General features: G+C 41.2%; 1 protein-coding gene across 1 annotated transcript in view; it reads left to right on the forward strand.

Annotated features, from left to right (window-relative positions):
• Positions 1–14020, forward strand: part of LOC129846463 (zinc finger protein 501-like) — a 31216-nt gene extending 17196 nt beyond the window's left edge. The window contains exons 2-3 of the mRNA XM_055914402.1: positions 6800–7048; positions 10909–14020. Coding sequence (XP_055770377.1) covers positions 6946–7048; positions 10909–12287 — 1482 coding nt within the window. The 5' untranslated portion in view covers positions 6800–6945 and the 3' untranslated portion in view covers positions 12288–14020. The remainder of the gene's footprint in view (positions 1–6799; positions 7049–10908) is intronic.
• Positions 14021–23320: the final 9300 nt, after the last annotated feature.

Consider the following 23320-nt stretch of genomic DNA (forward strand, 5'->3'; position numbering starts at 1 on the left):
ACAGACAAGGCACGGGTGGTGGGTCACCAAAGGCTGACCTTACCCCAGCAGAGGACATGGCCTTGGAGCTAAATAAAGGCAGGCCCGTCTTAGAGGGGATCCCTGGGGGGAAAGAGACGAGCATAGGTTCCTCCCAAGATGCCACCCGCTTCATTCAAGGTATGTCCTTCCATCTCTACATGGGATACAACCACATTCATATTGAATCAATTTGGACTGTCTGACTTTGGTTTACCTATTGCCTTGCAGTGTCTGGCAGCACTGTGTTCCTGTTAGAGCCACCAGCACAAGCACCAGACGATGCTGATCCAGTGAGTACTCCATCAAAGGCATACTGTAGGCCTGGCATGTCTTGTCTACTAGCTTCAATATGAATCCGATTTAAATGTGATAGGGTGAAGGCCCCAGTGCAGCAGCAACAGCACATGATGGAGACGATGATGAGGAGGAGACCATCTCTCTGGATTCCAGAAGGCATGAGGTATCATGTTAAAACTGTGAAAGTACTATTTACTCTACAATGGTGAGGAGTCCTCATCAAAATCAAAAAATCGAATTTCTTTTACAGGACCCAGATGCTATACAGTGGGAAAACCAGCCTGGCAACATAGTGCGTATTAATAAAAGGACACCACATCCTGCCAAATTCCAGCTGCGCTAATTGTATTGTGTTCACAGAGCTCACAAGCTATCAGAAAGTTGAATGGCAACCACCTCCGGCGCCAAATAGAACTGGCAGACATAGACATTCAGTACAAGAAGAAAAAGATGGAAAATCTTGCACTGGAGTCCGAAATAAAAAAGAGGACAATTAGGAAACTGGACCTTGAAATAAAATAACTTGAGAGGGAGGTGAGATATGCCTTCAATGTACACTGTATGCTAACTGTAACACAAATGTATTAATCATTATTTTTCTTTCCTCCCCCAGCTCCAAGAAGATGACACAGCTCAAAATAAAAATTAGGTATATTCTCGTAAAGTCAAGTGAGCCATGACATATGAGCTCTTATTGTGAGCACACAGGACGGTGGCATCTTTCTAAGGTTTTTTTATTTTCCCAGCAATCAGTACAACCAAGTCATCATTATAAGGCATCGCCCTCTTTTGCCCACCCCCCCAGCACCAGGTGTGGCCACTAGCCTATATGAAGGCCCAAAATTGTGTGTTCCTTTCTGCTCTGACAATGGCATGCCCATTCGTGCGAGAAGTGGTGGATGAAGAAGCACTTGTGCTGAGGAGAGCCTTCAGGCGAGAAAGGGTCTTCAGGGACCGGTTGGACCCACTGGCCTTCCCTGATGACCATCTATATGAAAGATACAGGTTTTCTGCAGATGGCATCAGGTATCTATGCAGACTACTGGGTCCCAGGATTAAGCACCGCACTGCACGGAGCCATGCACTGAGTGTGGAGCAAATGGTTTGTGTGGCCTTGCGCTTTTTTGCTAGTGGAGCCTTCCTGTACTCAGTGGGGGATGCTGAACAAGGCCACAATTTGCCGCACAATAAGGAGTGTGTGTCTGGCTATCAAAGCATTAGCAGATGTCTTCATCTCCTTCCCTGGCCACAGAAGACTCTGTGACATCAAAGAGGAGTTCTATAGGATTGCAGGTAAGAGGATCTACAAATTACAGGACAACTGTTAACACATAGTAGGATACTCATTACTTTGTGTGACAGGTTTCCCCAATGTCATTGGTGCAGTGGACTGCACACACATAAGGATAAAAGCCCCCTCAGGTGCCCATGAGGCCAATTTTGTGAATAGGAAATCCTTTCACAGCATTAATGTTCAGGTGAACATAACTTTTTGATATTGTCCATTGACGAACACTCTGCATTGCCAGTGATGTGCATTGATTGGTGTAATATTCCTCATCTTATGATTTCAGATGGTCTGCAATGCTGACTGTGTGATCAGCAATGTTGTGGCAAAATGGCCTGGCTCAGTCCATGACTCCAGAATCTTTCGGGCCTCTGAAATCTATCAGTGCCTATCACAAGGTAAGCCACACAACCCCTATTTATAACCATCATGGCTGTGTCAAGAATATCACTGTGTTTATGAGGTAGTAATGATGAGATTTTGTGTTGACAGGTGTGTTGCTGGGAGACAGGGGGTATGGCTGCCAGCCTTTTCTCCTGACACCTTTCACAGACCCCCAGGAAGCACAGCAGGCCTACAACCATGCCCATGCCAGGACCAGGGCCAGAGTTGAAATGACCTTTGGCCTCCTGAAGGCACGCTTTCACTGCCTTCACAAATTAAGGGTCAGCCCTGTTAGGGCATGTGATATTACTGTGGCTTGTGCTGTCCTCCACAATGTGGCCTGCCTGAGGAAGGAGAGGGCCCCCAGAGTGCCACCAGCCATGGACTGGGACAATCCGGCAATCTTCCCTGATGACGACAGTGGTCGGCTGCTGAGGGACCAATATGTGTTGAATTATTTTAGTTAGTATGTGTGCTTTCAATTTTGGTTAAATATGTCCTGCGGTGGCAGAGGAATTTGGTTTTTTTTGGGTTCGTTTTTTTACGAATTTGGCCTCTTATGATGTTTGTGCGGTATACTGTGTGTAATACAAGGCTGCAGGGAGGCTACTGCATCCATTCATTTGTCTGTTCAGTTGATGTGTATGGATTTGTCCTGCATTTATTTTAGTGTGCAGACATGCAGGGTGTGTTATATACAGACCTTTGAATGTGTATGTATCATTTTGTATAATATGCTTGGATTCTGTGCTTTCCATCTTGTAGAGTCACTGTGACTTCAGTTTCGAAAGGAGCTGATGGTTTACCTGCTTTGTTTTGTCCTTATTCAATAAAGGAACATAATGTTACACATTGTGTTTTTATATTCATATGGAATGTGTATTTGTTTATATGACAGAGTACTAGGGCCACACTGAAGAAAAAGGATAAAGTCATAAATTTATGAGGCTGGTTCTTTCTGCAGAAAAGCTACATATTGTTTTGATACTTATGACAATGTGATACTTAATATTCTGGCATGTCTTTGTTTATGAAACCATACTGAAGTACAATTTCACGAAATGCCCCACATCTGTCATTTTAACAACTGTCCTCCTTTAAAACAACTGGTTACAATATTATTACTTGTGTTTTTTTCCCCTCTGTGGCCGTAATATTCTATCATTTTATATATAGCCTTATAGTCTATGGGAAACTGTAAATTATCTAATGATAGCAACATCATCTAAAAATTATTTTTTATCCAAAATCATTGAAATTAATGATCACAAACGTTTAAATAATGACAGTGGGTCTAGTTATATGTGATAATGTATAGTGAGCAGTGAAATAACTATTGGTTTCCATTTGTGGTGACTGCTGACTGACATTAGGGATGAGATTAAATAGATCCTCGAATTTAGCCTGGTCTGGAGCAGGCTAGCTCCACAGAATAAATCTCCATGGTAATTTATACCATAACATATCCTCCTGCCCCCTATCCATCTTTAGTGCAACCGGATTACAGATCAATTGAGCCAGGATCACCAAGATATCCTGGCTTAATCCCTTATCCTAGTTTTGTGCAACAGGCCCCAGCTTGAATGTAAGATCACACCCATAATTTACAAACAAAGCATTTATGTTTAGTGAGTCCGACAGATCAGATGCAGTAGGGATGTGTGAATTGAACAATCTTCCTATATATATCATACACTGTATTTTGAATAGGACTGTGACTGAAGATGTTCCACCCTACGAGGCCCATGAGACTGTGTAGGGATGTGAATTGAATAGGACTGTGACTGAAGGAGTGGGAAGTTTTTATTTATCTATTTTTGTATTTTGTTTTGATGTTGTTCCCCCTGCCCTTTTCCTCATTGGACGTGTATCTTTGTCTAAAGTTTACTAACCGTACAGTAGGTGGCGGCAGACACGTTATATTTGTGTAAATGTCAGTGTACCAGAGAAGAAGACGCTGTTGTACTGTCGTAGTGGGGAACAGGAAGTTCCGGGTAGAAAACGACAGAACTGTGTTGGTATGTCGATAGTGGTTGTGTCCGTTTCAACTGTATCATTGTAGGTATGTAATAGCATGTTTAAACTTTCTAATGTCGAAAGAATATATAACATGCTAGGTAACAAATCCGTCAAGGTATTTTCACGTTTGGTAAAGGTTTAAATTGTATGTGTTATTTTGGGGTCAAACCGAGTGAGTGAAGAACGTGTTTAAAAACGATTTTACAAGTCACTTAGGTAGACTTCGGGTTTGTATGAGTGTATGTACATAATTTCGTCAGTCATTTCAAAAAGATTCCACTTATTTGAGTTCGTTTTTACATGTTCTTGGTTTTGTGTAAAATGTTGTTTATGAGCTGGTAAATAGCCTCGTCCGAACCATCCTGATCTCGCGAGTTTACATACACTGTTTCGTAAATGTAAGCTCGCGAGATCACTATGATTCGGACGAGGCTAGTCAAATGGCTGCTTCAACGGTTTCGGTCGTCTCTCTCTAGGAGTTTACTCGCGGTGAAATGGCGACATGAGGCTGTGTGATGGAGTGTCAAAATAGAGGGAAGCTAACTGAAGTTATCCTACTCCATTTGGAGAGAGAGGCTAACTGCATGGAATGGCGTCGATTAATGCGGATGAATCGGAGCACGTATCAAACTCATTCCATGGAGGACCAAGTGTCTGCGGGTTTTCGCTCCACCCTTGTGCTTGTTTAATGAATGAAGGTCACTAATTATAAAGGAACTCCCCTCATCTGATTGTCTAGGTTATAATTGAAATGGAGAAGAAAAAAAATTACCAGCGGAGACTCGGCCCTCAATGGAATGAGTTTGACACCCCATAAACAATGGAAATTGAGAGAGAGTTTGAGAAGCAACAGCTGCGCTGGATTGCGATCAATGTGGGCGACAGTTCTGATTAAATGGAGCGGGAGGATGAGGGCCTAGTATGTGAATGGTCTGTAGTGGAAAGACAGGAAGAACAGAGTAATAATGTGTCACAGTGGAAAGTTGGGATGGTGTTTGAGGAGACAACAGGGCCTGATTTACGCACTATCTGATTAACCAAGGCCATAAAGAGAGAGGTGAAGTTAAACTGGGCTGCATCTGTGTAAATGAGAACTTGTTCTGAACTATTCTACCTGGTTAAATAATGGTGAAATAAAACATTTAAGATGGCAGATTGTTAATATCATGTGCTGGTCAGGTTCAGCAAGGGAATATTATTCAATTGGAAAATCATAATGGGACGAAGCTCAGAAGCCATGACCCTGGAACTTATGCTAAATTGAAGGGAGTAATCTCTGAGGTCCCAATATCTATGTCCATGGATGATATTGTTAAAGAACATGTGAAGGAGACAGAGTGGTTGAAGCCTAAAGGTTGATCAGTAGGAAAGAGATGGTTAAAGAAGTGAAAACTTATCAGTGCTGTTGAGGTTTGAGAAGGTTTTGTCTGGAAAAGTACAGAATAGGATTCCTTAGCTTCAATGTCAGAGATTTTGACCCAGCCTCATCAATCAACCAATCAAATGTAATTATAAAGCCCTTACATCAGCTGATGTCACAAAGTGCTGTACAGAAACACAGCCTAAAACCCCAAACAGCAAGCAATGCAGGTGTAGTAGCACAGTGGCTTGGGAAAACTCCCTAGAAAGACGACCTACTGTCAGACTGATGGAGCTTCCATGGTTGGTCTTGTAGTAAGAGGACCTACTGTCAGACTGATGGAGCTTCCATGGCTGGTTCTGTAGTAAGAGGACCTACTGTCAGACTGATGGAGCTTCCATGGCTGGTCCTGTAGTAAGAGGACCTACTGTCAGACTGATGGAGCTTCCATGGCTGGTCCTGTAGTAAGAGGACCTACTGTCAGACTGATGGAGCTTCCATGGCTGGTCCTGTAGTAAGAGGACCTACTGTCAGACTGATGGAGCTTCCATGGTTGGTCCTGTAGTAAGAGGACCTACTGTCAGACTGATGGAGCTTCCATGGCTGGTCATGTAATAAGAGGACCTACTGTTAGACTGATGGAGCTTCCATGGCTGGTCCTGTAGTAAGAGGACCTACTGTCAGACTGATGGAGCTTCCATGGCTGGTCCCGTAGTAAAAGGACCTACTGTCAGAACTGGTCCTTCTACTAGTCCTGACATGGTTTCGAGGGCTGTTCAGAAATCTTGCATGATACCATAGGAGGTCTGCATCAACGGACTTCAGTGCAGGTAGTGCCTCATCAGAGAGAGAACATTTCAGTTGCTCTACAGTTTTGAAGCTGAATGTAATGATTATCAGTCCTTTACATGTGTACTAATATTCAGACACATTCAGTTGTTTCTATATTTATCTATATTTCAGGGTTTTCACACGGGGCTTAAGGTAAATAAATATTAGCGCTTGAAAAAGTACTTAAGTCCTTGAATTTGACTTGCCACTGTACGATCCCTGATAATTCTTACTATGGTGTGAACGGGAAATACAATTGTTTTTTGTGAGTGAAATAATACAGTGAAGACAAGGTTATTCAGGAAAATAGTACATTGTGCTGCCTGAAACATACTGCAACCTTGTACTAAATGGTTTTTGAGTCATTTATGCATTTATGTGAATTTAGGAAATCTACTATAGATTAAGTGCACTTATGTTGTGCAATTTAAAATGTGTACTTTGTGTCTAATGTGAATGAATGTTTTGTCAAGGATTAGCTACCTGATCTACTGAAATTAGATAATTGAACAAGAAAAATGAGAAACTATTTTTACAGAATAAAGTGCCAGAACTGTCAAGAAAATAACTTTTGTGTCCGTTTGTCTTTATTACTACAGGCCGACTCATATTAAGTGTGAATTCGGTAATATCAACAGTGAGTACAAACCCAGCCTGCCTCTCTCCTTCCACACTGAGTAGAAACCTACAGTCACTGGGTCCTGATTGTGACAGTGGAGCCCAGTTTGCACTGCAGGATCCAGAGATGGCATCAGTGAAGCTGGAGGACTGCAGTCAAACACTGGAGCTGAATGTCAACATTAAAGATGAAGAAGAGGAGGAGGAGATTAGGACAACTGTTAGTCATGGTAAGAGCAGGTTCTATCTATAAATTATCTTCATAAATTAGACCTCCATAAATTATGACCAGTCTATTGCTAGGTTGAATTCTGTAAATCTGACATCACACATCCCTGAAAACCTCAAGACTTCACAGCGAAGCAAAATATTTTAAAACTTGTAACGCCTGCCTTTGCCCAAACATTGTCTCAAAAACGTTGAAAATGTTTAATACCCTCAATCACCAAGTTAGGCATACCTCATTTCAAAATAGGCCATGGCATCATCAATGTCAATATTGAATTATAATTTGTTTGCTGCACAGAATATCAGATCTCAACAATGATTGGAGAAGTGATGAACATAACCAATAGACTACCACATCCTGATGATTTATATCTCATACATATATATTTTATATATCAAGTTGTAGAAACATCTCAAGGATGATCAGGTGCATCCTGTTTCCACTGAACTCAATTTTGAGTCTGTCTTGTTTTTTTAATTTGTAAAAATTTGCCAAAATTTCTAACCCTGTTTTAGCTTTGGCATTATGGGGTATTGTGTGTTGATTGCGGAGGATATTTTATCTAATTTTAGAATAAGGCTGTAACATAACAATGTGGAAAAAGTCAAGGGGTTTGAATACTTTCCGAGGGCACTGTCAGACCCCTTCCCATTTTTCCCGTTTTGGTACGTTACAGCCTTATTCTAAAATGTATTACATGTTTTCCTCGTCAATCTACACACAATACCCCATAATGCCAAAGCCAAAACATGTTTTTAGAAATTATTGCAAATGTATGTAAAAAATGATAAGAATTGCTTATTTACTTAAGTTTTCAGACCTTTTGCTATGAGATGATCCTTGAGATGTTTCTACAACTTGGAGTCCACCTGTGGTAAATTAAATTGATTGGACATGATTTGGACAGGCACACACCTGTCTATTTAAGGTCCCACAGTTGACAGTGCATGTCCGAGTTAAAACCAAGTCATGAGGTGGAAGGATTTGTCCGTAGAGCTCCGAGACAGGATTGTGTCGGCACAGATCTGGGGACCGGTACCAAAACATTTCTGCAGCATTAAAGGTCCCCAAGAACACAGAGGCCTCCATCATCCTTCAATGGAAGAAGTTTGGAACCACCAAGACTCTTCCTAGAGCAGGCCACCCGGCCAAACTGAGCAATCGGGGGAGAAGGGCCTTGGTCAGGGAGGTAACCAAGAACCCGATGGTCACTCTGACAGAGCTCCAGAGTTCCTCTATGGAACTCTTCCTCTATGTAGAGTGCCCAGTGTTTTGAAGTTCTATGAAATGAGTCTGTATAGTTACTAACTCTTGTGATGTTGAGTGGAGGATGATATAGCTCATCATTTTCACGACTTTTGCCTCTTTTTAGTTTTTGACTCCTACCCAGTTTTAGAATAGTTTTATTCCCATTCCCATACAGCCTACTGAAATGAATACATACACTACCGTTGAAACATTTAGGGTCACTTAGAAATGTCCTTGTTTTTGAAAGAAAAGTACTTTTTTCCCTCCATTAAAATAACATCAAATTGATAATTAATACAGTAGACATTGTTAATGTTGTAAATGACTATTGTAGCTGGAAACGGGTGATTTTTTTTATTGGAATATCTACATAGGTGTACAGAGGCCCATTATCAGCAACCATCACTCCTGTGTTCCAATGACACGTTGTGTTAGCTAATGCAAGTTGATCATTTTAAAAATCTAATTGATCATTTGAAAACCCTTTTGCAATTATGTTAGCACAGCTGAAAACTGTGGTTCTGATTAAAGAAGCAATAAAACTGGCCTTCTTTAGACTAGTTGAGGATCTGGGTCATTTGTCGGTTCGATTACAGGCTCAAAATGGCCAGAAACAAAGGCCTTTCTTCTGAAACTCGTCAGTCTATTCTTGTTCTGAGAAATGAAGGCTATTCCATGCGAGAAATTGCCACGAAACTGAAGATCTCGTACAACGCTGTGTACTACTCTCTTCACAGGACAGCGCAAACAGTCTCTAACCAGAATAGTGTCTAGAAGGCCAGCATCCGGGAGTCGCCTCTTCACGGTTGACGTTGAGACTGTTGTATTGCATGTACTATTTAATGAAGCTGCCAGTTGAGGACTTGCGAGACGTCTGTTTCTCAAACTAGACACTAATGTACTTGTCCTCTTGCCCAGTTGTGCACCGGGGCCTCCCACTCCACTTTCTATTCTGGTTAAAGCCAGTTTGCAGGGCAGTACACAGCGTTGTACGAGATCTTTAGCCGTTTCCAGCTACAATAGTCATTTACAACATTAATAATGTCTACATTGTATTTCTGATCAATTTGACAAAAAATGTGTTTTCCTTTCAAGAACAAGGACATTTGTAAGTGACACCAATCTTTTGAATGCATTAATTTATTTCACCACTAATGGTAGTGTATTTATTCATTTCTTTTAAATTTACTTTTATTTAACTTCCTTAGCATACTGGTTATTGTCCTGAATTTCGGATGACTGACGTGCCCAAAGTAAACTGCCTGTAAACTGCCCAGAAGCTAGGATATGCATATACTTGATAGCATTGGATAGAAAACACTCTGAAGTTTCTAAAACTGTTAAAATATTGTATGTGAGTATAACAGAACTGATATGGCAGGTGAAAACCTGAGGAAATCCATCCGGAATTTTAGTTTTTTGAGGTCACAGGTTTTTCAATGCTTGCCAATGGGATATACAATAGATAGGACCCAGATTGCAGTTCCTATGGCTTCCACTAGATGTCAACAGTCTTTAGAATGGGTTTCAGGTATTTGTAGTTTTTCCAAGGTGTCCCCCATTAGAAAAGTAGTCATGTTGCACGCATCAACGAGAGTGCGCTCTTCGTTATTTATTTTCGCTATTGAACAGACTATTCTCCGTCTTAAATATTATTGTTTATTTAGATATTAGAATACCTGAGGATTAATTAGAAACATCGTTTGACTTGTTTGGATGAACTTTACCGGTAACTTTTTGGATTTGTTTGTGTGCATGTTGAATGAGTGAATTACTGAATCAAACGCGCCATCTAAACTGACATTTTTGGGATATAATAAAGGACTTTATCGAACAAAGTACCATTCATTGTGTAGCTTGGACCCTTGGGATTGCAAACAGAGGACGATCTTCAAAGTTAAGTGATTTATTTAATTGCTGTCTGTGATTTTGTGATGCCTGTGCTGGTTTAAAAAGTATTTTGACGTGGGTCGCTGCCCTCAGATAATCGCATGGTATGCTTTCTCCGTAAAGCCTTTTTGAAATCTGATGACGCAGTTGGATTAACATGAAGCTTTTAAATGATGTAAGACACTTGTATTTTCATGAATGTTTAATATTACGATTTTTATATTTTGAATTTCACGCTCTGCAATTTCACCGGATGTTGTCGTAGGTGTCCCACTAGCGTTTGGACATGCGCCCAAACAGGTTAACTAGGCAAGTCAGTTTAAGAACAAATTCTTATTTTCAATGACGGCCTAGGAACAGTGGGTTAACTGCCTTGTTCAGGGGCAGAACGACAGATTTTTACATTGTCAGCTCGGGTATTCGATCTTGCAACCTTTCGGTTGCTCTAGCCACTAGGCTACCTGTCACCCGGGATGGCCAGAAGAGGAATGTTCACCGCTCTGAGCCTGGTTCCTCTCTCGGTTTCTTCCTAGGTTCCTGCTTTCTAGAGAATTTTTATTGGCCACTGTGCTTCTACATCTGCATTGCTTGCTCTTTGGGGATTTTAGGCTGGGTTTCTGTAAAGGACTTTGTGACAACTACTGATGTAAAAGGGCTTCATAAAATACATTTGATTGACATGTATATCACACCAACTGACTGGTTCTTCTGATGTTTACACAGGATACCATGTAGAGACATTCTCTACATCCACAGAGCAACAGCAGGAAGATCAGAGAGCTAAGAGGTCTCATCACTGCCCACATTGTGAAGAGATTTTCCCATTTCTATCAAAGCTAAAAATACACCTAAAAATACACACAGGAGAGAAGCCCTACTCCTGCTCTGGCTGTGGAAAATGCTTCAAAACATCAACTCAGCTAAAAGTTCATAAGAGAACACACACAGGAGAGAAGCCTTTTTCCTGCCCTGACTCTGGAACTCGGTTCTCTAAACTTGACCACTTAAAATCACATGAACGTATACATACAGGGGAGAAGCCATACTCCTGCTCTGACTGTGTAAAATATTTCAGAACATCAACTCAGCTAAAAGTTCATCAGAGAACACACACAGGAGAGAAGCCTTATTCCTGCCCTGACTGTGGAACTAGGTTCTATAAACTTGACCACTTAAAATCACATGAACGTATACATACAGGGGAGAAGCCATACTCCTGCTCTGACTGTGGAAAATGCTTCAAAACATCAAAGGAGCTAAAAGTTCATCAGAGAACACACACAGGAGAGAAGCCTTATTCCTGCTCATACTGTGGAAAATGTTTAAAAACATCAAATGAGCTAAAAGTTCATCAGAGAACACACACAGGAGAGAAGCCTTTCTTCTGCCCTGACTGTGGAACTAGTTTCTCTCAACTTTCCTACTTAAAATCACATGAACGTATACATACAGGGGAGAAGGCATACTCCTGCTCTGACTGTGGAAAGTGTTATAAAACAGCAACTGAGCTAAAACTTCACCAGAGAACACACACAGGAGAGAAACCTTACTTCTGCTCTGACTGTGGAACTAGTTTCTCTCATCTTTCCAACTTAAATAGACATGAACGTATACACACAGGAGAGAAGCCTTACTTTTGCTCTGACTGTGTAAAATGCTTCAAAACATCAACTCAGCTAAAAGTTCATCAGAGAACACACACAGGAAAGAAGCCTTTCTTCTGCCCTGACTGTGGAACTAGTTTCTCTCACCTTTCCTACTTAAAATCACATGAACGTATACATACAGGGGAGAAGGCATACTCCTGCCCTGACTGTGGAAAATGTTATAAAACAGCAACTGAGCTAAAACTTCACCAGAGAACACACACAGGAGAGAAGCCTTACTTCTGCTCTGACTGTGGAACTAGTTTCTCTCAACTTTCCAACTTAAAAAGACATGAACGTATACACACAGGAGAGAAGCCTTACTTCTGCTCTGACTGTGTAAAATGTTTCAAAACATCAACTCATCTAAAAGTTCATAAGAGAACACACACAGGGGAGAAAAAAAGTTCATCAGAGAACACAGGCATGAGAGAAGCCTGCTTACGTCTGCTCTGACTTTTGGGTGAGTTTCTCTCACCATAGCAACTTAACACACCAATGTTTAGACACGGGAGAAGCCTTACTCCTGCTCTGTGGAGGGGTGAGCGTGTAAGTCAAACGTCTAGCCAAAGGCTGCGTGTTTGAATCTCATCAAGGAGGACTTTAGCAATTTAGCTAATTAGCAACTTTGCAACTTCTTACTAATTTTTAGCTATGTTAACATGTTAGCTTAGCATGCAACTACTTAGCATGTTAGCTAACCTTTCCCCTAAACCCATTTAACTCTACCTTAAACCCCTCACCCCTAACCTAGCTAACGTTAGCAACAACAAATTGGAATTCGTAACATATCATACATATTACAAGTTCGTATTATATTGTATGAATAGCAATGCGTAACATAACATATGAATTGTAATTCTTAACATCTGATACGTCCTACAAGTCGTATTATACCGAACAACAATCTAAACGCAACAATTTCAAAGATTTACAGTTCGTATAAGGATATCAGTCAATTGAAATAAATGAGGCCCTAATCTATGGATTTCACATAACTGGGCAGGGGCTCAGGCTTGGGTGGGACTTTGGAGGGCATAGGCCCACTTGGGAGCCAGGCCCAGCCAATCAGCATGAGTTTTTCCCCACAAAAGGTCTTTATTACAGACAGAAATACAACTCAGCCCCCTCCCAGACAATCCTGCAGGTGAAGAGGTCCTGGGCTGCCGTGGTTACATGTGATCTGCAGTTGTGAGGCCGGTTGGATGTACTGCCAAATTCTCTAAAAGGACGTTAGAGGTGTCTTATGGTAGAGATATAAATATTGAGTTCTCTGGCAACAGCTCTGGTGGACATTCCTGCATTCATCATGACAATTGCACATTCCCTAAACTTGAGACAAATGTGACATTATTTTGTGTGGCCTTTTATTGTCCCCCCGCAAAAGGTGCACCTGTGTAATGATCATGCTGTTTTATCAGCATCTTGATATGCCACACCTGTCAGGTGGATGGATTATCTTGACAAAGGCTGAAATGCTAATTAACAGGGATATAAACAAAGTTGTGCACAACATTTGAGAGACATTAGCTTTTTGTGCATATGGAACATTGCTGTAATTTTTTATTTCAGCTCATGAAACCAATACTTTAGATGTTTGGTTTATATTTTAGTTTATTTACTGTGATAGTCCAAACATACTAAATGGCGTGGCACTGAAGTTTTTTGTATAATATATAACGTTTTGCTCTGAGACCAGGTTGTCCCTCTGCAGTATTCTGTGTGAAGGAGCTAGTATACCCTTTTTAATTTTTGAACCTTTGTTTAACTAGGCAAGTCAGTTGAGAACAAATTATTTACAATGATAGCCTAGGAACAGTGGATTAACTGCCTTGGTCAGAGGCAGAACAACAGAATCTTTACCTTGTCAGCTCAGGGATTTGATCTAGCAACCTTTTGGTTACTGGCCCAATGCTCTAACCACGAGGCTACGTTCCACCCCTAACATGCATCAGATAGAGATGGTGTGATGATAACTTTTCAACACTAGTTTGGTGGGATTATTTTACAACTTTATTTAATGATACACAGTTTATGAAATGAATACATGTGTTTATTCATTGTCTTTAAAACTAGATTAGTTATTTTAGTTACTGATCATGAATGTGTTTGGATAACTGCATTGAAGCAAACTTTATTGATCTGCCAATGAAAAATAAAGTTACATGAATATGTACTGGTCAACCTCTTCTTCTCTTTAGTATTCAGTTCTTCATATTAGATCTGACAGTATGAATGGTTCTTATGGTTGTATTCAGTTCTTCATATTAGATCTGACAGTATGAATGGTTCTTATGGCTGTATTCAGTTCTTCATAATAGATCTGACAGTATGAATGGTTCTTATGGGCTGAGTGCCTGGAGTGTTTTTGTATGACTACAGTCAGTAGTTCTCTCTGACCCTGTGATGTCACCAGCACATTAAGTACATTCATCTTAAGATAGCCAGGTGAGACAACCACATATCACAGTAAATACATTTCTCCTCAATTAGTCAGTGTCACATTATTATTATTATTTGTATTCGTATTAGTATTATTAGTAATTTGGGGGGATACTCTTTAAAGACGTAGGGTTTCAGACCTTTTCGGGCAGATGGGCAGGGACTCTGCTGTCCTAAGCATCAGAGGGAAGCTGGTGCCAGGACAGAGAAGTGCTTTGACTGGGCTGAGAGGGAGCTTGACCTCCTGTAGCAGTGGGACGGCCATGAGACCAGAGGTGGCAGAACTGAGTGCTCAGGTTGGGATACAGGGTTGGAGCATAGCCTGAAGGTAGAGATGGGGCAGTTCCTCTTGCTGCACCGTAAGTAAACACCATTGTCTTGTAGTGGATGTGAGCTTCGACTGGAAGCCAGTGGAATGTACGGAGGAGCAGGGTGACGTGGGACATCATTCAGGGCAGGTGAGCCACCTGTTTTGAGCCCCACAGTTTTAGCGAGAAAAAATGATCTGTTTGCAAACAATGTAAAAAACATGTAATTGAGTTGTTAATAAAGCTGAATACAAACATGGTCTCTTTTTGTTTTCTTGAGTAAGGCAGCTCCAAAATGCAGGTGTTTCAACCTAGCTCATTGCCTTCTGTGGAGGTGGGGCAAGCCAGCAGAAATACGGAGCTTTGCGCTGTGATTGGCTCAGTGTTCTGTCATTCATGGGGACAATATATCAATGCCAAGTCTAAGGGTAGAACTTGAAAATTCAAGCCTATTGGGTGCTGCCATAGAGTTACATTAGAAGTGCCCATACAAGAAGGCTCAAGGTCATTGTCCACAGATAAAATAACTTCAAATCATGTGATATCTACAGTCGCTTTGATTGGACTGATCATGTCAACATCATACTTTCAAAATCTGATCTAGCAGTCTTCATCATGGATCAAGTCGACAATCTACTGGCAAATCCTTTTTATTCTTTGTCATATGAAGAGAAATAATGAGAAATTATAGATCAAATGTATCCATGCTCATCGGCCATTGGACAAACAGTACACAACAAGTTGGAAATTGCAAATTCAACAATGAGTGGTTTGGAAGGAATCAGTGGCTAACTGCAACCATTGCAAAGCAATCATTAGCGTGCTATTCATTGGAGTGGCTGTGTGGTCCCAAGTCTAAGATTATGGGACTCTTTTCCTCGTTTAAACGGTAAACATTCAACATTGGCCATGCTGTCAATGAAGCTTGATTTGTGCCGCGCTCAAAATTGTGAAGCTGCGACTGAGAAAATACGTTTTAAACTTTCATCCAACTCGGAATTGTAAATTGGGAACTCGGGTCTCTTTCTGCAACTATGACCTGAAGATCACTGACGTCCTCATTTTTTTCCTGAGTTGCCTGTTGTTTTGAAAGCACCATAAATCCAGAGAATGCCAGACTTTGATGACAATATATGCCCACGAAGGACTGCTGCACCACCTTCCTGTTCAAGTGAGCACAGCACAACAAGGTGAGTCCAGAAATGTCTTATATGCTTCTGCATAAATGATGTAGTTAAGTAATATTAAGTGTATGTTGTGTAGTAAGATGTTAGTAGACCATGTGCCTCACCTTTGTAATTTGGTCTATTTTCACCTCTTCATTTTGCCTCCTGTTCTGACTTGGTGGTTCACATGTAGCCTATAACCTGTTTTTGAGAAATGTAATCATTGAATATTGTAAGTGTTTTCATTGTCTGCATATATGCCCCTTTATTTATTGTACGGTTCTGACTTGGCGTACAGGGAGGACGGCCCATGTTCTGAATTTTGTCGCTATGCGACAAATAGTTAAATTGACTACGTCCGTCTTAGCTCTCTCATTAATGTCTTAATCAAAATTACGGTTTGCCTCTTATCCGCTTGTCGTCCCCTTATGCCATAGTTTGTACATATCAATTGTCAGTAGAAACCACATTTGTTTACGCAAGTCAGCCATGTTTTTTTTTTAAATGAGGCTGAATGAACTGTTTCGTTGCCAGACAAGGCTCCGCTGATAGCCAGGTGTAGCGGTGGTAAGTTGTTGGGACTATGCTGTTCGGTCAGCTTTATGTAACTTTTTGTGGGCACCCTTTCTCTCCATTATAGTGCAATTAATGTATAGTTTAGTAATGTGTTGTGTAGTGGCTTTGCTGGCATGCATCCCACTTTCTTTTGTTTTATTTAATGAGTTAATTAAGAAGAAATTCTTATTTACAATGACAGCCGACACCGGCCAAACCCGGACGATGCTGGGCCAATTGTGCGCGTCCCTATGGCACTCCCAATCACGGTCGGATGTGATTTAGCCTGGATTCGAACCAGGGACTGTAGTGATGCCTCTTGCACTGAGACGCAGTGCCTTAGACCCCTGTGCCACTTTGGAGCCCTTAAAAGGTTTGCGCCCAACGTGGGGCAGGAGTTTGACGGCACAAGTGGGGAGCCCAGCCAACAGAGATTTGAGAAATGTTTTGGTACTCTTCTCCAGATCTGTGCCTCGCCACAAACCTGTCTCGAAGCTCGACGGACAATTTCTTTGACCTCATTGCTTGGTTTTTGCTCTGACATGCACTGTCAACTCATTATTATCCATTGGAAGATACTGTAATCTATGTAGATGTGCAGTGCCACTCAAATGTTTGGACGCGCCTACTCATTCCAGGGTTTTTCTTTCTTTTAACTTTTAACAACTTATATATACAGGTGTGTTCCTTTTCCAATAATGTCCAATCATTTGAATTTACCACATGTGGACTCCAATCAAGTAGAAACATCTCAAGGATGATCAATGGAAACAGGATGCACTTGAGCTCAATTTGGAGTCTCAGAGCAAAGGGTCTGAATACTTACCAAATAAGGTATAAATTTGCTAAAATTTCTAAAAACCTGTTTTCGGTTTATCATTTTGGGCTATTGTGTTTATATTGACAAGGGAAAAAATGCATTTAATCAATTTTCGAATAAGGCTGTAACGTAACAAAATGTGGAAAAAGTCAAGGGCTCTTATATAATGCCCTGTATATGCTTCAAACAGATGTAAGGTTCTGAAGTGGTAAACACAATGACATAATGGAAAATACATGTCCAATGGTTATCTCTGTATTAGTATTACCAACATTAAAACACCTACAGTGGGGAGAACAAGTATTTGAAACACTGCCGATTTTGCAGGTTTTCCTACTGTAACGGCAGTCTCTCTTCCTCCTCTTCGGACGAGGAGAGGCGAGAAGGATCGGAGGACCAATATGCAGAGTGGTAAGTTTCCATGATTTTAATATCCACGAAAACAAGATAGAATACAAAATAACAAAAGAACTAACCGTAACAGTCCCGTGTGGCACAAACACTGACACAGGAAACAAACACCCACAAACCAAAAGTGAAACCCAGGCTGGCTGCCTAAGTATGATTCTCAATCAGGGACAACGATTGACAGCTGCCTCTGATTGAGAATCACACCAGGCCGAACACAAAACCCCGACATAGAAAAACACACATAGACAACCCACCCCAACTCACGCCCTGACCATACTAAATAAATACAAAAAAAGGGATATAAGGTCAAGAACGTGACACCAACTTACAAAGCATGTAGAGGTCTGTCATTTTTATCATAGGTACACTTCAACTGTGAGAGACGGAATCTAAAACAAAAATCCAGAAAATCACATTGTATGTTTTTTAAGTAATTAATTAGCATTTCTACCACCATGCTTAATAAAATTCAATTTCTTAAGTAACCATCTGTCTTAGGTAAGTTTTTCTGGTTACATATCACACTATTTTGAGAGTCCCAGATTTATATTTACTATGTTACATCTAGTCTATGAGACGAGGCTGCACCTTAACCTACATTATAAAAACGCAGATCAAGAGGTGTGTTTTCCCTTCAGCATCTGCATGTGGCATAAGCTCACCCACCTCACAGCATGAATCTAAAATAGTTAACTTTGGCTGTGAGTGATGGGAAAAAATCAGACTCTAAGGCAATTACTTGAATAATTCAAAGGATGTTTTATTTACAAACTTGATAACTAAATTGTATTTTTTTTATTGACTTCGCTATGGGGCCTTCAATGGGAATTGGGCCGTGCTTCAGCTGAACTGCAGTACGGAAAATGCCCTCTGAGCACAGTGGAAAGCATGCTTATAGACTGGAAGCCTGGCCCCTTGATCCGAGAAGGGTGTAATTGCAGACCGCAATTAGGGGCGTTCTCTGATATCGGGTGTTTCATGATATCAAGTTTACACCAATTGATGCTCCCCATTGGTCCGTGGCCGTTTCGTTTGCATTGGAACAACACTTGTTGACAGATGTAGCATTGTAGCTAAGCCTAACCCTTTTCCTAACCTTAATCTCAGTCTCCTAACCGTCATGTTAGTTATCCAAACCTGCATGGTAAACAAATCCCTAACCCTCACCCTTTTCCTAAGCTTAACCTCAGACTCCTAACCTGCCAAGCTAATTCACCTAACTGACACTTTAATTATCCTAACCTGTTATGTATGCTATGTGCCTACTTCAATAAAAAAATAAATTCCATCAGTTTCATAACACCGGATCTGACCAATGGCATTTATCAATTTTTTTTTATATCAGGGAACATCCACATCAAGAAACTGTACAGTAGTTCTCCTACTTGGAGGCCCGGGAAATAGTTGAAAGAGTGATTGGTGCTGAGGAAGCTATGGCAGTGGATGCCCCGCAACCTGTTGAGATTCATAATGTCAAGTTTACACCAATTGATGCTCCCCATTGGTCCGTGGCCGTTTCGTTTGCATTGGAACAACACTTGTTGACAGATGTAGCATTGTAGCTAAGCCTAACCCTTTTCCTAACCTTAATCTCAGTCTCCTAACCGTCATGTTAGTTATCCAAACCTGCATGGTAAACAAATCCCTAACCCTCACCCTTTTCCTAAGCTTAACCTCAGACTCCTAACCTGCCAAGCTAATTCACCTAACTGACACTTTAATTATCCTAACCTGTTATGTATGCTATGTGCCTACTTCAATAAAAAAATAAATTCCATCAGTTTCATAACACCGGATCTGACCAATGGCATTTATCAATTTTTTTTTATATCAGGGAACATCCACATCAAGAAACTGTACAGTAGTTCTCCTACTTGGAGGCCCGGGAAATAGTTGAAAGAGTGATTGGTGCTGAGGAAGCTATGGCAGTGGATGCCCCGCAACCTGTTGAGATTCATAATGTCGTTTACCAGTTAAAGGATACCGATTGTAAAGATTAATTGTACGTGCGGCTGAAAGGTTTATGGGAGTTCAGGAATTTACATTGGAAGCATTGCACGCAGTGGTGGAAAAAGTACCCAATTGTCATACTTGAGTAAAAGTAAAGATACTTGAGTCCTTTCTTATCAAGGTAAAAGTGAAAGCCACCCAGTAAAATACTACTTGAGTAAAAGTCTAAAAGTTTTTGGTTTCGACATATACACAAGAATCAAAAGTAAATGTAATTGCTAAAATATACTTATGTATCAAAAGTAAAAGTATAAATAATGTAATAAATAAAACCCTACTCCTCCACCAGAGCGTCCAGTGTGGCTCTGAACGCTCCGAGAGCGATACGAACTGACAATCTGACACCGCTCTGAATTTACGGACGCCCAAGCGCACTCTGGCACTCCAGATTAAATTTAAGATCACACTCATCATTTACAAACAAAGCATTTGTGTTTAGTGAGTCCGACAGATCAGATGCAGTAGGGATGTGTGAATTGAACAATTTTCCAATTTTCCTACACTGTAGTTTGAATAGGACTGTGACTGAAGATGTTCCACCCTACGAGGCCCATGAGACTGTGTAGGGATGTGAATTGAATAGGACTGTGACTGAAGGAGTGGGAAGTTTTTACTTATCTATTTTTGTATTTTGTTTTGATGTTGTTCCCCCTGCCCTTTTCCTCATTGGACGTGTATCGTTGTCTAAAGTTTACTAACCGTACAGTAGGTGGCGGCAGACACGTTATATTTGTGTAAATGTCAGTGTACCAGAGAAGATGACGCTGTTGCAATGTCGTAGAGGGGAACAGGAAGTTCCGGGTAGAAAACGACAGAACTGTGTTATGTCGATAGTGGTTGTTTCCGTTTCAACTGTATTATTGTAGGTATGTAATAGCACGTTTAAACTTTCTAATGTCGAAAGAATATATAACATGCTAGGTAACAAATCCGTTAAGGTATTATCACGTTTGGTAAAGGTTTTAATTGTATGTGTTATTTTGGGGTCAAACCGAGTGAGTGAGAACGTGATTAAAAACGATTTTACAAGTCACTTAGCTAGACTTTGGGTTTGCCTGAGTGTATGTACATAATTTCGTCAGTCATTTCATAAATATTCCACTTATTTGAGTTGGTTTTTACATGTTCTTGGTTTTGTGTAAAATGTTGTTAATGAGCTGGTAAATAGCCTCGTCCGAACCATCCTGATCTCGCGAGTTTACATACACTGTTTCGTAAATGTAAGCTCGCGAGATCAGGATGGTTCGAACGAGGCTCTTCAAATGGCGGCTTCAACGGTTTCGGTCGTCTTTCTAGGAGTTTGCTCGCGGTGAAATGGCGACATGAGGCTGTGTGGTGGAGTGTCAAAATAGAGGGAAGCTAACTGAAGTTATCCTTCACCATTTGGAGAGTGAGGCCAACTGCATGGAATGGCGTCGATTAATGCGGATGAGTCGGAGCACGTATCAAACTCATTCCATGGAGGACCAAGTGTCTGCGGGTTTTCGCTCCACCCTTGTACTTGATTAATGAATTAAGCTCACTAATCATAAAGGAACTCCCCTCATCTGATTGTCTAGGTTATAATTAAAAGGAGGAGAAAAAAAATTACCCGCGGAGACTCGGCCCTCAATGGAATGAGTTTGACACCCCATAAACAATGGAAATTGAGAGAGAGTTTGAGAAGCAACAGCTGTGCTGGATTGCGATCAATGTGGGGGACATTTCTGATATGGAGCGGGAGGATGAGGGCCTAGAATGTGAATGGTCTGTAGTGGAAAGACAGGAAGAACAGAGTAGTAATGTGTCACAGTGGAAAGTTGGGATGGTGTTTGAGGAGACCACAGGGCCTCATTTACACCCTATCTGATTAACCAAGGCCATAAAAAGAGAGGTGAAGTTAAACTGGGCTGCATCCGTGTAAATGAGAACTTGTTCTGAACTAGCCTACCTGGTTAAATAATGGTGAAATAAAACATTTTTATTTTATTTATTTCACCTTTATTTAACCAGGTAGGCAAATTGAGAACACGTTCTCATTTACAATTGCGACCTGGCCAAGATAAAGCAAAGCAGTTCGACACATACAACAACACATAGTTACACATGGAGTAAAACAAACATACAGTCAATAATACAGTGAAAAATAAGTCTATATACAATATGAGCAAGTGAGGTGAGATAAGGGAGGTGAAGGCAAACAAGATATATATATATAAATAAATAAAAATATAAAAAGGCCATGGTGGCGAAGTAAATACAATATAGCAAGTAAAACAAACACTGGAATGGTTGGTTTGCAGTGGAAGAAGGTGCAAAGTAGAGATAGAAATAATGGGGTGCAAAGGAGCAAAATAAATAAATACAGTAGGTAAAGAGGTAGTTGTTTGGGCTAAATTATAGATGGGCTATGTACAGGTGCAGTAATCTATGAGCTGCTCTGACAGCTGGTGCTTAAAGCTAGTGAGGGAGATAAGTGTTTCCAGTTTCAGAGATTTTTGTAGTTCGTTCCAGTCATTGGCAGCAGAGAACTGGAAGGAGAGGCGGCCAAAGGAAGAATTGGTTTTGGGGGTGACCAGAGAGATATACCTGCTGGAGCGCGTGCTACGGGTGGGCGTTGCTATGGTGACCAGCGAGCTGAGATAAGGGGGGACTTTACCTAGCAGGGTCTTGTAGATGACCTGGAGCCAGTGGGTTTGGCGACGAGTGTGAAGCGAGGGCCAGCCAACGAGAGCGTACAGGTCGCAGTGGTGGGTAGTATATGGGGCTTTGGTGACAAAACGGATGGCTCTGTGATAGACTGCATCCAATTTATTGAGTAGGGTTTTGGAGGCTATTTTGTAAATTACATCACCGAAGTCGAGGATTGGTAGGATGGTCAGTTTTACAAGGGTATGTTTGGCAGCATGAGTGAAGGATGCTTTGTTGCGGAATAGGAAGCCGATTCTAGATTTAACTTTGGATTGGAGATGCTTGATGTGAGTCTGGAAGGAGAGTTTACAGTCTAACCAGACACCTAGGTATTTGTAGTTGTCCACATATTCTAAGTCAGAGCCGTCCAGAGTAGTGATGTTGGACAGGCGGGCAGGTGCAGGCAGCGATCGGTTGAAGAGCATGCATTTAGTTTTACTTGTATTTAAGAGCAATTGGAGGCCACGGAAGGAGAGTTGTATGGCATTGAAGCTCGCCTGGAGGGTTGTTAACACAGTGTCAAAAGAAGGGCCAGAAGTATACAGAATAGTGTTGTCTGCGTAGAGGTGGATCAGAGACTCACCAGCAGCAAGAGCGACATCATTGATGTATACAGAGAAGAGAGTCGGTCCAAGAATTGAACCCTGTGGCACCCCCATAGAGACTGCCAGAGGTCCGGACAACAGACCCTCCGATTTGACACACTGAACTCGATCAGAGAAGTAGTTGGTAAACCAGGCGAGGCAATCATTAGAGAAACCAAGGCTGTCGAGTCTGCCGATGAGGATGTGGTGATTGACAGAGTCAAAAGCCTTGGCCAGGTCAATGAATATGGCTGCACAGTACTGTTTCCTATCGATAGCGGTTAAGATATCGTTTATGACCTTGGTGCACCCATGACCAGCTCTGAAACCAGATTGCATAGCGGAGAAGGTATGGTGGGATTCGAGATGGTCGGTAATCTGTTTGTTGACTTGGCTTTCGAAGACCTTAGAAAGGCAGGGTAGGATAGATATAGGTCTGTAGCAGTTTGGGTCTAGAGTGTCTCCCCCTTTGAAGAGCGGGATAACCGCAGCTGTTTTCCAATCTTTGGGAATCTCAGACGAC

Source organism: Salvelinus fontinalis, unplaced genomic scaffold (genome assembly GCF_029448725.1).
Source record: "Salvelinus fontinalis isolate EN_2023a unplaced genomic scaffold, ASM2944872v1 scaffold_0558, whole genome shotgun sequence".
NCBI classification, from domain to species: Eukaryota; Metazoa; Chordata; class Actinopteri; order Salmoniformes; family Salmonidae; genus Salvelinus; species Salvelinus fontinalis.